The sequence below is a fragment of the Orbicella franksi genome, chromosome 2 (genome assembly GCF_964199315.1).
Source record: "Orbicella franksi chromosome 2, jaOrbFran1.1, whole genome shotgun sequence".
NCBI classification, from domain to species: Eukaryota; Metazoa; Cnidaria; class Anthozoa; order Scleractinia; family Merulinidae; genus Orbicella; species Orbicella franksi.
The window spans coordinates 10,705,573-10,719,511 of NC_138146.1; the positions used below are offsets into that span (position 1 = coordinate 10,705,573).

Here is a 13,939-nt window from a genome sequence, read left to right on the forward strand (position 1 = left end):
CAAAGCTCTGAATCGAAGAAAGCTAACCATCCGGAATCAGTGATCATGCTGCCGGCACCATTCGTGGACACATTCGAAACCCGAGCGGAATGCCGGGCTAACAAATTGACCCTGACCAGGGGAAGGGAGCGCACAGTTCTCGACAAGCCAGGTACTTTGCTCCACGGTGCCCTGGGAAGATTTTTGTCCAGGCCGCCAACGGAGCATTGTTGTGACAAGCCAATCAAAGCAACGACTAGACGTGTTTACAAATGTGAGATACTTTAAGAACTGTCAGAGAAAACCCTTTACGCGATCTCGAATAGATAAATCTGTTGGCACTGTCCGTACTGAAACCTATTTCAAATATTTTCTTTGCTACGGAAAAGTACACCGTTAAAGGACAAAATTTGATACTGAAAAATTGCTAAATCTAGAGTAAGACATAATATGACTGTGATGCAACAAAACTAAAGCAAATTTCCTTAGCTATTATGACATGTGCCGCGAATATCCAGTAATATTCAGTGCACACTTACATCTTGGCTAATGACCTTCATTCCTCTACACTTTGCGAAGCAGTATCTCCACAAACAAACTGTCTATTTCAGATCTTCAAAAGATCTTAACATAAACTAGATGAGCTCTGCTGATGATAGTGATCCACGAAGATTTATCTATTCGAGATCCCGTAAAGGGTTTTCTCTGACAGTTCTTAAAGTATCTCACATTTGTAAACACGTCTAGTCGTTGCTTTGATTGGCTTGTCACAACAATGCTCCGTTGGCGGCCTGGACAAAAATCTTCCCAGGGGACCGTGGAGCAAAGTACCTGGCTTGTCGAGAACTGTGCGCTCCCTTCCCCTGGTCAGGGTCAATTTGTTAGCCCGGCATTCCGCTCGGGTTTCGAATGTGTCCACGAATGGTGCCGGCAGCATGATCACTGATTCCGGATGGTTAGCTTTCTTCGACTCAGAGCTTTGTATCGTGCGCTGTGGAGATGAATTTGGCTTGGAATTTAACTGCAAGGGAGCGCTTAAACCTGTACTATGATTCTGCGGAGGAACTGGGGCGGCTGGCGGGATTTCAGTGTTTTTTTTTCGCTTCGAGCGGGGGTCAGTCCAGAATAGAGTGTGTAGCCTTTACTCTTTCTTAGTAGAGGAAAACTATTAAGCGATAACTCGCTTAAAAGGCTTCGGATCGAGCTGAGAAGCGAGATGACAATAGAAAAGACAACAAGGCATTGAAGTGAGTCATTTTTATTGCAAAAATACCAAAATTTCAGCTATAATGTCGATTACCGTTTTTCCCCGTACAAACCTCTATAAATTCAAACCGTTGTAACACAACACCACCACATACTGCAAGGTGAAGGTCACGTTTCGCGTAACCAAACTCGGTCGTTATGTAATATTAGATGTCGGCGGTAACCGTGTCACGTTTCGCGCGCTGGACGTTCGCATAAAGATCAAAAAAAAAAAAAAACTCCTCGCATTGTGAACTTGGGCCGCCTGTGCTCGTCGTATTTGTTTGGTGACGAAATTACGGTTGTAACCTCGTTTAAGGAGGTAAGTGGTAAGTTGAGCCGCGCGAGTATTAAACGTGGCATCGGTAGAACAGATACGTCGTAAGCGGAGTGCTAGACTGAAAGGAATGGCTTTTTTAGTATGTAAGGGATGACAAGATGAATAGAGTAGATGTTGGTGTTTGTCTGTAGGTTTGGTGTAGAGGTCAGTAGATATACTACCGTCGTTAGTCAAAGAGACACTAACGTCAAGAAAAGGTACGTTAGTAGAGGAGTGTGAACTGGCGAATTTAATGGTGGAGTGAATGTTGTTAAGATAATCGATGAAAATTTTTAGGTTGTCTGGACCTTCGGTCCAGATCATAAAAATATTATCGATGTATCGTAGCCAAGTGTGGGGTTGAAATGGGGCATTTTCCAAAGCGTTGGCTTCGAAATAACCTAGAAAAAGGTTAGCATAAGAGGGGGCCATTTTAGTACCCATGGCGGTGCCATGGATTTGAAGATAGTGGTTATCATTAAATAATAATAAATAATAACCGCAAGATTTGAAATCAGGATTTATTATATCAAATCATAAACGTATGATTTGAAAATCAGAATTTATTACATCAAATCATAAATTTATGATTTAAAATCAGGATTTATTATATCAAATCATAAGCTTATGATTTGAAATCAGGATTTATTATATCAAATCATAAACTTATGATTTTAAATCAGAATTTATTATCAGTACCAAATCATAAACGTATGATTTGAAATAATAATTTATTATATCAAATTATAAGCACATGATTTGAAATCAGGATTTATTGTATCAAATCATTAACGTATGATATCATATCACAAAACTTTATTTAGTAAATAACGAAAAAAAATGACAAAATTAAGTTAAATCATTTTTTTTTACAAACGACGCCCCATAAAGTAATAACTAGGCTCTTACCGATAGTATTCGTAAAAAAAAAGCATTAAATGCTTAAAGCAGTGCTTGTTTTTTTGCCAAAAAAGTGCTAAAATAATGCTAATTTTTTTAAAAAGTGCTCGTGGGTTACATAAAAATGCTCACTTTTTCCCGATTTTTTTAAACATAGAATATTACATTTTTCAGATTTTCAGTTACATTTTTCAACAACAAAATGTAACGATCAATGTTTTTTTTTCCATTAGTCCATTCTGGCTGACTTCCATTGTTCCTCGATGACAACGTGGATGACGCCATCTTGGAACGAGTGTGATGGACTGGTTTTCTAGAAGGCAACCGCTGACCTATCAAACCTGTTCCCCAGGTCTCCTCGGCTCCTTTGACTAAAATGAGGGCAAAATGCATCTGGGAAGCTTTGGACGCCATAAATAAAGTCAGATTGTGCTTTTTAACACAAAATTATACAAATAATCAGTCGAAAATCCAAAATAATGCTAGCAGTGCTTCTTGGGATAAAATGTAAAAAAAATAAATGCTCGCGAAGCCAAATAATGCCAAAAAAGTGCTAGCACTATCGGTAAGAGCCTAGTAATAAGTGCAAGATCTGAAATCAGAATTTATTATATCAAATCATAAACTCATGATTTGAAATCAGAATTTATTATACCAAATCATAAACGTCTGATTTGAAATAATATTTTATTATATCAAATCATAACCGCATGATTTGAAATCAGGATTTATTATATCAAATCACTAACGTATGATATCATATCACAAAACGTTATTAAGTAAATAACGAGAAAATGACAAAATTAAGCTAAATCATTTTTTTTTTACAAAGGGCGCCCAGTCTATGCAATAGCGCTAATTAGAATGTATATATTCCTCGTTCTAGAAACGTAAATGCCCCAAAGCGCAAAACAGGATGAATATTCTTCGTTCTCAAAGCGTGAGAATCCAATAGCGCTAATTAAAATGTACATTCCTCGTTCTAAAAACGTAAATTCCCCAAAGTGCAAAACAGGATGAATATTCTTCGTTCTCAAAGCGTGAGAGCCCAAGAACGCTATATACAGTGTATACTCTTCGGAGGCCTACAGCGGGAGAGTCCAATAGCTCTAATAAGAATGTATATTCCTCGCTTTAAAAATGTGAACGCCCCACAGCGCAAAACACGATGAATATCCTTCGTTCTGAAAGCGTGAGAGCGAAAAAGCGCTACATACAATGTATACTCGTCGGAGTCCTAAAGCGGGAGAGTCCAATAGCGTTAATTAGAATTTTTTTTTTTGTATTTAAGGAGCGCTCATTCGAATGTATATTCCTCGTTCTGAAAACGTGAATGCCCCAAAGCGCGAAACACGATGAATATTTTTGCTCTCAAAGCGTGACAAAGTACAGCCGAAAAGCGCTAAATACAGTGTATACCCGTCGGAGTCCCTGGATCGGGAGGGTTCTAAGCGCTAATTAGAATGTTTATTCTTCGTTCTAAACGTGAATGCCCAAAAGCGCAAAACTGGATGAATATCCTTTGTTCTCAAAGCGTGAGAGCCCAACATTGCTATATACAGTGTATACTCTTCGGAGTCCCAAAGTGGGAGAGTTCAAAAGCGCTAATTAGTAACAGTAATTGGACAGAGTGTAGTACAATTCAGGCAGTAATCGCGCAAGTGAAATTACGAGCACGATTAGAATGTATATTCCTCGTTCTAAAAACACGAATTCCCCAAAGCGCAAAACATGATGAATAGCATGAACTGAGGGTTGTTCAAAAATACACGAACTGACACGACTCGTATGATGGCGTCTTCCTTTTCGCACGACTCGTATATAGCGCTCTTGGGCTCTCACGCTTTGAGAACAAAGAATATTCATTGTGTCTTGCGCTTAGGGGAATTCACGTTTTTAGAACGAGGAATTAGGGTGTTTCAAAAGTTTGTTCCGATTTAAAGTTGTTAATTTTTTAACCAAATCAATTGTTTGTTAGAACTTTTTCAATAAATTGAGGTAGAGAATTTATTAAAATTGCTGGCAATAGATCGTTTTTACTGTCACGCAATAAAAAAATAAATCGAAAACCATCCAGTGGAAAAAGCTATGAACTTACGATGTTATAGAAGATAACTAAATAAGACACTTCTCCAAGTTTTAGGCCTGTGCGTTTCCCCAAACTTCAGATATTCGTCGAAATGTTTCGCAGATATTTGCAGAGCCCAGTATGAAAACGCCATGTTGGTGTACCTCCGTGGTACACCAATATGGCGGCTGGAAAATAGTGTAAACATCTGGAACTTACTTTGGCTATCTAGGCGACTGATTATCAGGACTGATCAAACAAGCATTTACATAAGCACTTTTCATAATGCTCTAACTTCTAAAAAGGCTCAAAATCATGAGATAAGAATATATTTTTCGACAAACTCGATCGTAGCCTTGTGTCACGCACCTCCATAACCCTGAAATTCAAATACTCTGGATTCCAAACGAAGCACGCTATTGAGCTGTAAAATTGTAAACAGATATAAATATACCGCCTCTTATGCCTAATGAGGATAAAAATTTTGGTGGCTCTTTAGTTTTGGACTTTCGAAAGTGATGACGTCACGTGAAAACGATCTATAACAATTTTACTTGTCTATTAGATGTCTTTGTTTCGATTTTCGCGCCAAATGTGTACACGTGCGTTTTCCCGACATTTTTTCGCGTCCTTTGTGTATGTTGTTCCTTTCTCGAGTTTGTTGTAATTCTCTGATTTTTTTCCTGAACGTTCTGTTTTCTCTGCCTCGAAAATGAAGTCAGACATTGCTTATGCTAGAGCTCAAGCAGCCATATTACGATCATTTTGTCATTTAGTCAAAGAAATCGCTAAATTATTTAACAAGACGGAACGTTGGGTGAACAAGTTATCGAAAAGAGAGTGCTTCAAAGACAAACCAAGAAGCGGACGATCGTCTGTTTTGACCAATTGTGCTCAAAATTCAATCGAGAAAGTGAAGTACAAACTGAACAATTCAACAAGGAAGATTGCTAAGAATCTTCAGCAGAAAAACATCGAAGTTTCGAGCATGACGGTGTGGAGATACATGACTAGGAAAGGATGGAAGGTTTTCAAGCGAAAGAAAATACCTTTGTTGAGCGAAAAGCAAAGGAAAGCAGGTTTGAGATTCTAGAGATTCGCCAAGAAATACGCAAAGCTGACAGCAGAAGATTGGGACAATTTTTAATTTACAGATAAGTGTCCTAAATATCTTTTCCAGTACTCTAATCCAAAAAACGATATCGTATGGGGCTTGCAGGAATGTGATGTTCCTCAAGCTTTCCAAGTGAAGCAAAGTGCGAAGGTGATGGTGTGGGATGGCATGACGGGTCGTGGGTTCACAAAGTTACTTTCTACCCACAGGCCAAACCTTGAGAGGATTCCTCACATTTGCATTGCGCATCCTTACTGCACATAATTTATGGCGTCACTAGCGCGCGCTCGTGCACGCGCGCATTGAAAACATGGCGGATTTGCCCACGTGATATTTAGTTCTGTCCGTTGAAAAATGGCTATAGCTCACTAACGAGCTCGGGCACCCCAATTTTTTTCCGGTCGTTTTAATCAACTAATCATTAGCTTTGCATGAGAAAAGACTGACGTGATTTCTATTGCTGAAAATTGAAGAAATAAGGAAAAGAGCAGCTGCACTGTAGTCTTTTCTATTTTGCAGTCTGATAGCGGTGACAAGCAATTTGGTGCCAATATTTTAACAAGGATTCAGCTGTCTGTCAAAACTCAAACTTAAAAAGTTTATTTGTGTCCGACACAAGTATTGACTGTAGTTTGAGGCGTGCTTTCATGAGTCTGGGCTCACAAAGATTTTATAATAACTTGGAACGGCGTTCTTGTAATAAGCATGAAATAATGCCAAGATGGGAAACTTTCAATGCCTCACTGCTCCTTAAAGAACATGGGCACCCCCCCTTTTTTTAATGCGTTCGTAGAACGCAGTCCTAATGCAGACTTGAGTCGAGTTTCATGGGACGGTGGACCTTCGTCCGAAGTTGCGACACCGATTTAGCCGCCCCGCAGCAGGGGCAAAACGAATGACATCATCGCCAAACCATGTGCTGTACATTTCTTTCGAGTGCGGGTCTTTGTTTCGTTCAAGTGCGGGTTTTTGTGGACATTTACACTGTAATTTGGAAGCTGTAAGTAGTCAATTTTCTTTTCAAGTCTTTCTGACTGGATATCATGAGACTAAAAGATATCACTGTTAACATTTATCGATGCCTTAAGGAGGTATGTAAAGTATGCCTTCTGATGCGAAAGTAGAGTTTGGCCCTGTTAAACGAAATCGCCCGTCGTCAGCAACAAACAACTGCGTTGACGAAGCTCAACTTCAACTGCGTTGTTTCGCTCCTCTGCCTGAGCTTTGTTGTCAGAAATCCAACTTGCCGAGTTGTGTGGCTCGGAAAGCGGCCGTGATTTGTTTTCATAAATTTAACTCACCGAGTGGTGTAGTTCGAAAATTGGCCATAATTTGTGGTCAGAAATCTAACTTGCCGAGTTGTGTAGCTCGGAAAGCGGCCATGATTTGTGGTCAGAAATTTAACTCACCAAGTGGTGTTGTTCCAAAACTGGCCATGATTTGTGGTCAGAAATTTAACTCACCGAGTGGTGTTGTTCCAAAACTGGCAATCATTTGTGGTCAGAAATTTAACTCACCGAGTGGTTTAGTTCGAAAATTGGCCATGATTTCTGGTCGCAAATCTAACCATCTGAGTTATGTAGCTCGGCATTTAGCCATGATTTCTGGTCGCAAATCTAACCATGCGAATTATGTAGCTCGGAATTTAGCCACGATTTTTCGTCATATGTCCGGAAAATTTGGTAATACAAGTCATACACGACTTCCCGTTAAGGCCTCGGTGAATAGTTTTCTTTGCCTTGAATATGAAAAGGAATCAAGATTGTGTGGATGTAGTGCTAACTGTAATGCTGAAGAAGGCCAAGAAATAAAAATAATTGAAAAGAGTAATTGTTTATCTGTAATTGCAAGGGATTTTACACATTGTAAGACAATCCGGTCTGTTACAAGAGAAAATCAGAGAGGAACAAGGGATAGAGAACCTTCCCGGATTCCTGTTCGCAGAGTTCTTTAAAAAGTTTTGAAGACAAAATTAGTCAGACAAAAAATCGAATTATTCTGAAAAATAGTGTTCCACACGATTCATTCATTAGATTTCTATGTTGCAATTACACAAGTATTTGTGCAAGTGGCATGAACGTGAAAATTTCTTCAGTAAATATGTTTTTTTCTTTAGAATTTGAAAATATGTCGTGTACGTGTCACTTCGTACAACTCTGACAAACACCGAGAAGAGTGTGTGTCACTGCCAGCACTAAAATCACAGCTACATGTCAATTCGGCAATTACGTCTACTTTAAAAGGTGTTTTTCCCGATGAGAATGTTAGAGGCAACTTGCCCTGGGATCATCTATCTGATAAACTTAAACACATCAGTTTAATGCCACATGATGTTGGTGGCAGTGGTGATTGTTTTTTCAAATCATTTTCCCATCAGCTTTATGGAACTCCTGATTTACACTTTCAAATTCGTTTGCCGGGAATAGCCCATTTAAATAATCACCCAGAGTTGTATGCTGAAAGTATTGTTGATGACACTTGGGAAAATTATGTAAAACAAATGTCAAATGCAGGCACATGGTGTGACAATGTAATTATTCAGGCAGTAGCAAACTCACACAACTGTGTCATTCATATTACTGAGTCTGATTCTAATAAACCTGATGGTACAATTATTTATCATGCATTAACTACATATCATGAGAAAAAGCAAACAGTGATATTACTTGGATATATAAATGGGTTTCACTATGTGTCAACAGTGCCCCTCAGTAACTGTGGCAGTAGTAGTTCACCAAAGTACTTGTTGCAAAAAAGGAGACAAAGTTTGGAAGATATTGTACTTTAATTTCAAGACCTATAATATCACTCCCACTAATTATAGTAGAGTAACTGACAATAACACTTTTCTATATCACAAAAGGTTTCTCTGCTACCTTTTAAACTAAGCCTGACTTGTCAACAAGTCAATTTCCACCATACAAAATGAGCATAATACATATTGTCTTGTTTAAGTTGTTGAGTTATAGTTCAATGTATACTATACAAATACTTTTGGAATTCACCCTCAGTGATAACTACTCTACTGTTCGTTATTTTGTTCAAGTTGTGTAGTTCAAGCTTAAACTCACAATTAAAAATACTCGTTAACTTCACTTTTAGACTGTGATAATTGTCTTAACTGCTCTTCTGCAATTACCATTAATAACCAATTCTGTCCTTATAACAATCTTTCAGGTATGTACAACAATTTACCATATACCCTGACAAACTTACCACAAAACAAACTACACGTGGTACCTCACGAATGACGAACCAGAGCTAAGCTAATCTAACATCACCCTTTTCTAAAGTAAACATATGCAAATGTGCTACACAACATATTTGTTCCTATGGCCTACCCAAATTCATTAGCTTTGCATGTACCTCTACACCTTTCCAATAGACCAGAATGTCAACCTTGCCTAAACACCTTTACACGAACGCACTCATAATCTATGAATACTTCTAGTTTTATAATTAAAGTTCTCATATGATAAATATTCAGTGGACAAAGTTTGAGCAAAAATCTATTGACAGTTTTATTTCAGGGGAATGACCTTAACTTCCGAGTGCTACATTACCCAAATCCTTGAGAAAGAAGTGAAACCGTTAACATCAAGGCTTCAGGTGACAAGTGGCCCGATAGAGAGGAAGTTGTTTAGCTCAAAGAAAGAGATGACATTTGTTCAGGATGGAGCACCGGCTCATACTTCAAAGGCAACTCAGACGTGGTGTCAAAAGAATTTGCCAAACTTTATAGCCAAGGATGGCTGACCAGCGAACTCTCCTGATCTCAATCCCATTGCGAACATCTGGAGTATCATTGACGAGACAACCTTCAAAGATCAAGCCCCCAAAACGATGAAAGAGCTGAAAAGGCGATACGCTTTGCATGGAAAAATGTGACTCTTGAGTCGCTAAAGGAACTCGCACATTCTATGCCTAGGCGCTTAGAAAATGTCATTAAAAATAAAGGCGGGCATTCTGGTTATTAATAATTTGAATGATTGAATGAAAAGTAAGCCAAAAATAATATACCTAATTTTCAAAGAGGTAGGTTAATAAATAATGAAACGTTAGAAGAAAACAAATCGGAACGAACTTTTGAAACACCCTGTACATTATAATTAAATAACGCTTTTCGACTCGCCCGCTTTAGGGACTCCGACGAGCGCTTTGGGGTATTCACGTTTTCAGAACGAGGAACTGATACATTCTAATCAGCGCTATTGTACTCTCCCGCTTTAGGACTCCGAAGAGTATACACTGTATATGGTGCTACTGGGTTCTCATGCTTCGAGAACAAAGAATATTCATCGTGTTTTGCGCTTTGGGAATTGACGTTTAGAACGAGGAATATACACTCTAATCAGCGCTTTTGGATTCTCCCGCTTTAGGACTCTGAAGAGTATACACTGTCTATAGCGCTAATGGGCTCTCACGCTTTAAGAACAAAGAATATTCATCGCATTTTGCGCTTTGGGGCATTCACGTTTTCAGAACGAGGAACATACATTGTCCTTAGCATGTTTGTCTCACTTATCATTCGTATGTAATTATGTATGCAGTTCACCAACTGTACGACTCGTAAACCATTGTTTCACGACCAGTACGAGTCGTACGAAGTCGTACGGGTCGTGGACTTGTATACACACTTTAAGTCTCTCTAATGACATACAGGTCACCAACTGAACGACTCGTAAACCATTGTTTCACGACCTGTACGGGTCGTACGAGTCGTACGGGTCTTTTTCAGCCATTCCCGGGTCGTATCTGTTCGACAGTGTTGGACGAGGATGGAGGGAGTATTGTAGAACCCAACATGTAAGTCGCATGCGTTCTAGCATCGTTAATGCTATGTTTCCGTGCGATTTTTTATGTGCAATGTTACGTGACCGAGTTTTTTCTGGTAGCGCCACTTCACCCTTTTTAGTGCAAAACTGAAACGTTACTGTGGCTGCGTATCTTTTCGAATTACCCATAGGTCGGTTCAACAAATACCATCTGCTGTTTTCAAATTAAAATAGTGTGTTTGTCAGGGTTCAAATAAAGAACGGAAACGTATAGCTTCTCCTAAGCGGCTTTTCTTTAATTTCTTGCTTTAATCATAAAAATTACAATTTCCTCGATTTTGATTGGTTTAAAATGCTCCTATTTTCCACTAATTCACTTGCCAAGTTGTTATCGGACAGTGTTATTGGACAGTTTGTTATTGGACAATTCAATAAGCCAATCACATTCAAAGTTGTAGTTTAAATCAGCCAACCACATTCAAAGTTGTAGCTACGTGCGTGCGTGCGCTTGCTTTTGTGTTTTTGGCTCCTAATTGCCGGTAGGAGGCGCGGTGGCCTAAGAATGTTTACATCTCCTTTGTTGGTATTTTAATGCAAATTTTCCCTTGCTTTCATAACTTGGCTATTCTTCTTTTCTCGGAAATTGTAGTTTTTTATGGTTAATTGGTAATAAGACTTCGTGTCGTCCAATTCGGTCTGTAATCATACTCGTGATAAACAAATCGGACTCCCGCTGCGCGGTCGTCCGATTTTGTTATCACTCTTATGACTCCATTCAGTCTTATTACCATTACTCTTGTTATCGGTAAAAAGAAAATTTACGTTTTGAGTAAAACAAAATCGTTTCTCTTGCATTTCCTCATCAGATGTATAACTTTCTTTATCTCCAGCGGTGGAAGAAAAACAAGCACATCTTCGACGTGTTCTGGACAAAACAAGGGTTTCATTTTACATACCAATTCGAGGAAAACAAAAGTATCAAGTTACAAAGTTATCGTGAAAAGGTGAATTGCCATGTTTGGTGCTGCAAAGTATTATAGATCGTTTTCACGTGACGTCATCACTTTTTAAAATCCAAAACTAAAGAGCCACCAAAGTTTTTATCCTCGTCAGGCATAAGAGGCGGTATATTTATATCTGTTTACAATTTTACAGCTCAATAGCGTGCTTCGTTTGGAATCCAGAGCATTTTGAATTTCAGGATTATGGAGGTGCGTGACACAAGGCTTACGATCGAGTTTGTCGAAAAATATATACTTATCTCATGATTTTGAGCCTTTTTAGAAGTTAGAGCATTATGAAAAGTGCTTATGTAAATGCTTGTTTGATCAGTACTGATAATCAGTCACCTCGAAAGCCAAAGTAAGTTCCAGATGTTTACACTATTTTCCGGCCGCCATATTGGTGTACCACGGAAGACACCAACATGGCGTTTTCATACTGGGCTCTGTAAATATCTGCGAAACATTTCGACGAATATCTGAAGTTTGGAGGAACGCACATGCCTAAAACTTGGAGAAGTGTCTTATTTAGTTATCTTCTATAACATCATAATTTCATAGCTTTTTCCACGGGATGGTTTTCGTTTTATTTGTTAATTGCGTGACAGTGAAAACGATCTAATAAATTTTAAATGAACGAAAATCAGCGTAAAACACCAGAGTAAAATTTAAAGGCTGTCGTGACAAACAGTAATTGTAAGAAATTTTTGGACCTTTAATGAAAATACAATCATGAAACATACACACTGCTAAGATTATGTCTTATCGAGGTTTGTATCCGTTCATATTCTGTAAGTTGAAAGGCCCTAGCAGACTACCAAGGTAAATACAAACCAGAACTGAACTGAGCCGGGATGAATACCTGTGTGACTACCGTACTAGAGCTAACAATTAGCTTCAATTGCACTCTGCTCTATCTGAGATTGTCTCACTGGTTTAGAAATGTGTGATCGTAGAGACGTAGAGCCGTAGAGCTGTGATCGTAGAGGCGTAGAGTCGAAGAAACGTAGAGCTCATTATCTACAATGTAGAAATGTGTGACGTAGAGCCGTAGAGTTCATTATGTAGAAACGTGTGATCGTAGAGCTGTGCAGTTCATATCTAGATGTGGGATCACAGAACCATAGGATATGATTATGTAGTCTAGCAAAGATGATTAACGAAAGAGTTCAGGTGTAGGGCTGAATACAATCTGCTACAACAGACCAAAAACCGTTGCTAACCATGGCAACATGCCACTGTTTTTTAATGCAAACGCAAGAGAAGTAAGGCGATAAAAGTGTAGCAGTGTAATGCCCTTCGAAAACTTCTACAGCTATTCGATCTTCATAAAATGGGCTGGGTATACCCATATATTTCACATGCCTTGTTTTAGTGTGTCTTCTTGGATTCTGACCTCATCCATCTGTTTAAGTGGCTTCTGTCATTCGTTTCTCCTTTCCTCTCCCACAAAAGTCAAATTGAGTAATGAATTTGAGAACATTTACAGTAAATTCCTCCCTGAATCAACAAAGACAAAAAAGTTTTTTTACTGATTTTATCAACTGAGGAAAATGTGAAGACAAGAAAGATCATCGCAGATTTACACAACTTAAGAAGTTGTGAAAATTAAACCTTGAATGGGATTCAAACCTGTGACATGTGGGTGCAGCACTCTACCAACAACTCCTTAAGTTATGTAAATTACTGTGCATGATCTTTCATGTCTCTACATTAACTAACTATTAATTCATCCATACCAATATTTGTTTTAAATGAGCATTCCAAAGAACAAACATAGTCTACAGTAATGTCGCACAGTTTCCAAGCGACACCAGTATCCCACCAATTTAAAAATAATTTTAATTTTTCTGTCATTGTTATTTTAAAAGTGGTACTATGATCAAATTTTTACCCCCTGATTTTTCAGGTTAATCACATAGAATTCTAGGAAAGATTAAAGATGCCGTTTACCGTTTACAAATATCTGCATTGGTTCCGGAGATATTCAAGTTTGAAAAATGAGTAAAATATGCAAATGAGATGACTGATGAAGTCATACACTCACCCAAATGCTACATCAAGTATATAAATAGCGCTATCTTGGTCAATTTGTAGCAGAAACCATTGAAACTTGGTAGGCTAATAGTTCTAAATACAACACACCTACAGCTATAACAATTTCCGTTCCCATGGCAACCCACTCTATTCCAGTCCCCTCTAGCCTGATTTTAATATTTTAGTGATTTTAAGGTCATTCCATTGAAATAGAACCTGCACTGAGATTTTTGTGAATCTTTGCCTATTGACTGTTTATATTATAGGAACTTAAATTTTGAAATAAAAATGAGGGGTCCCCATGTTCATTTACGAGCAACAGCATCTTGTTTATACCCATATAAATCCTTATAATAGCATCATGATTGTAGTCACGATTGCTTGCTAAATTCACGTTCCGGACGATTGCTTTTTGTTCTACTCTGAGAATTGGTCCATATTTATTTTACACAGAGAAATTTATTACTCAATTCAAAACAACATAAAAAAAAAATGATAGGT

At 38.3% G+C, this 13,939-nt stretch overlaps 1 protein-coding gene across 1 annotated transcript in view; it reads right to left on the reverse strand.

The window, feature by feature from the left end:
• Nucleotides 1-12,080: 12,080 nt before the first annotated feature.
• LOC145480036 (uncharacterized) overlaps nt 12,081-13,939 on the reverse strand; it is a 67,742-nt gene continuing 65,883 nt past the window's right edge. The window contains exon 4 of the mRNA XM_081458533.1: nt 12,081-12,901. Coding sequence (XP_081314659.1) covers nt 12,811-12,901 — 91 coding nt within the window. The 3' untranslated portion in view covers nt 12,081-12,810. The remainder of the gene's footprint in view (nt 12,902-13,939) is intronic.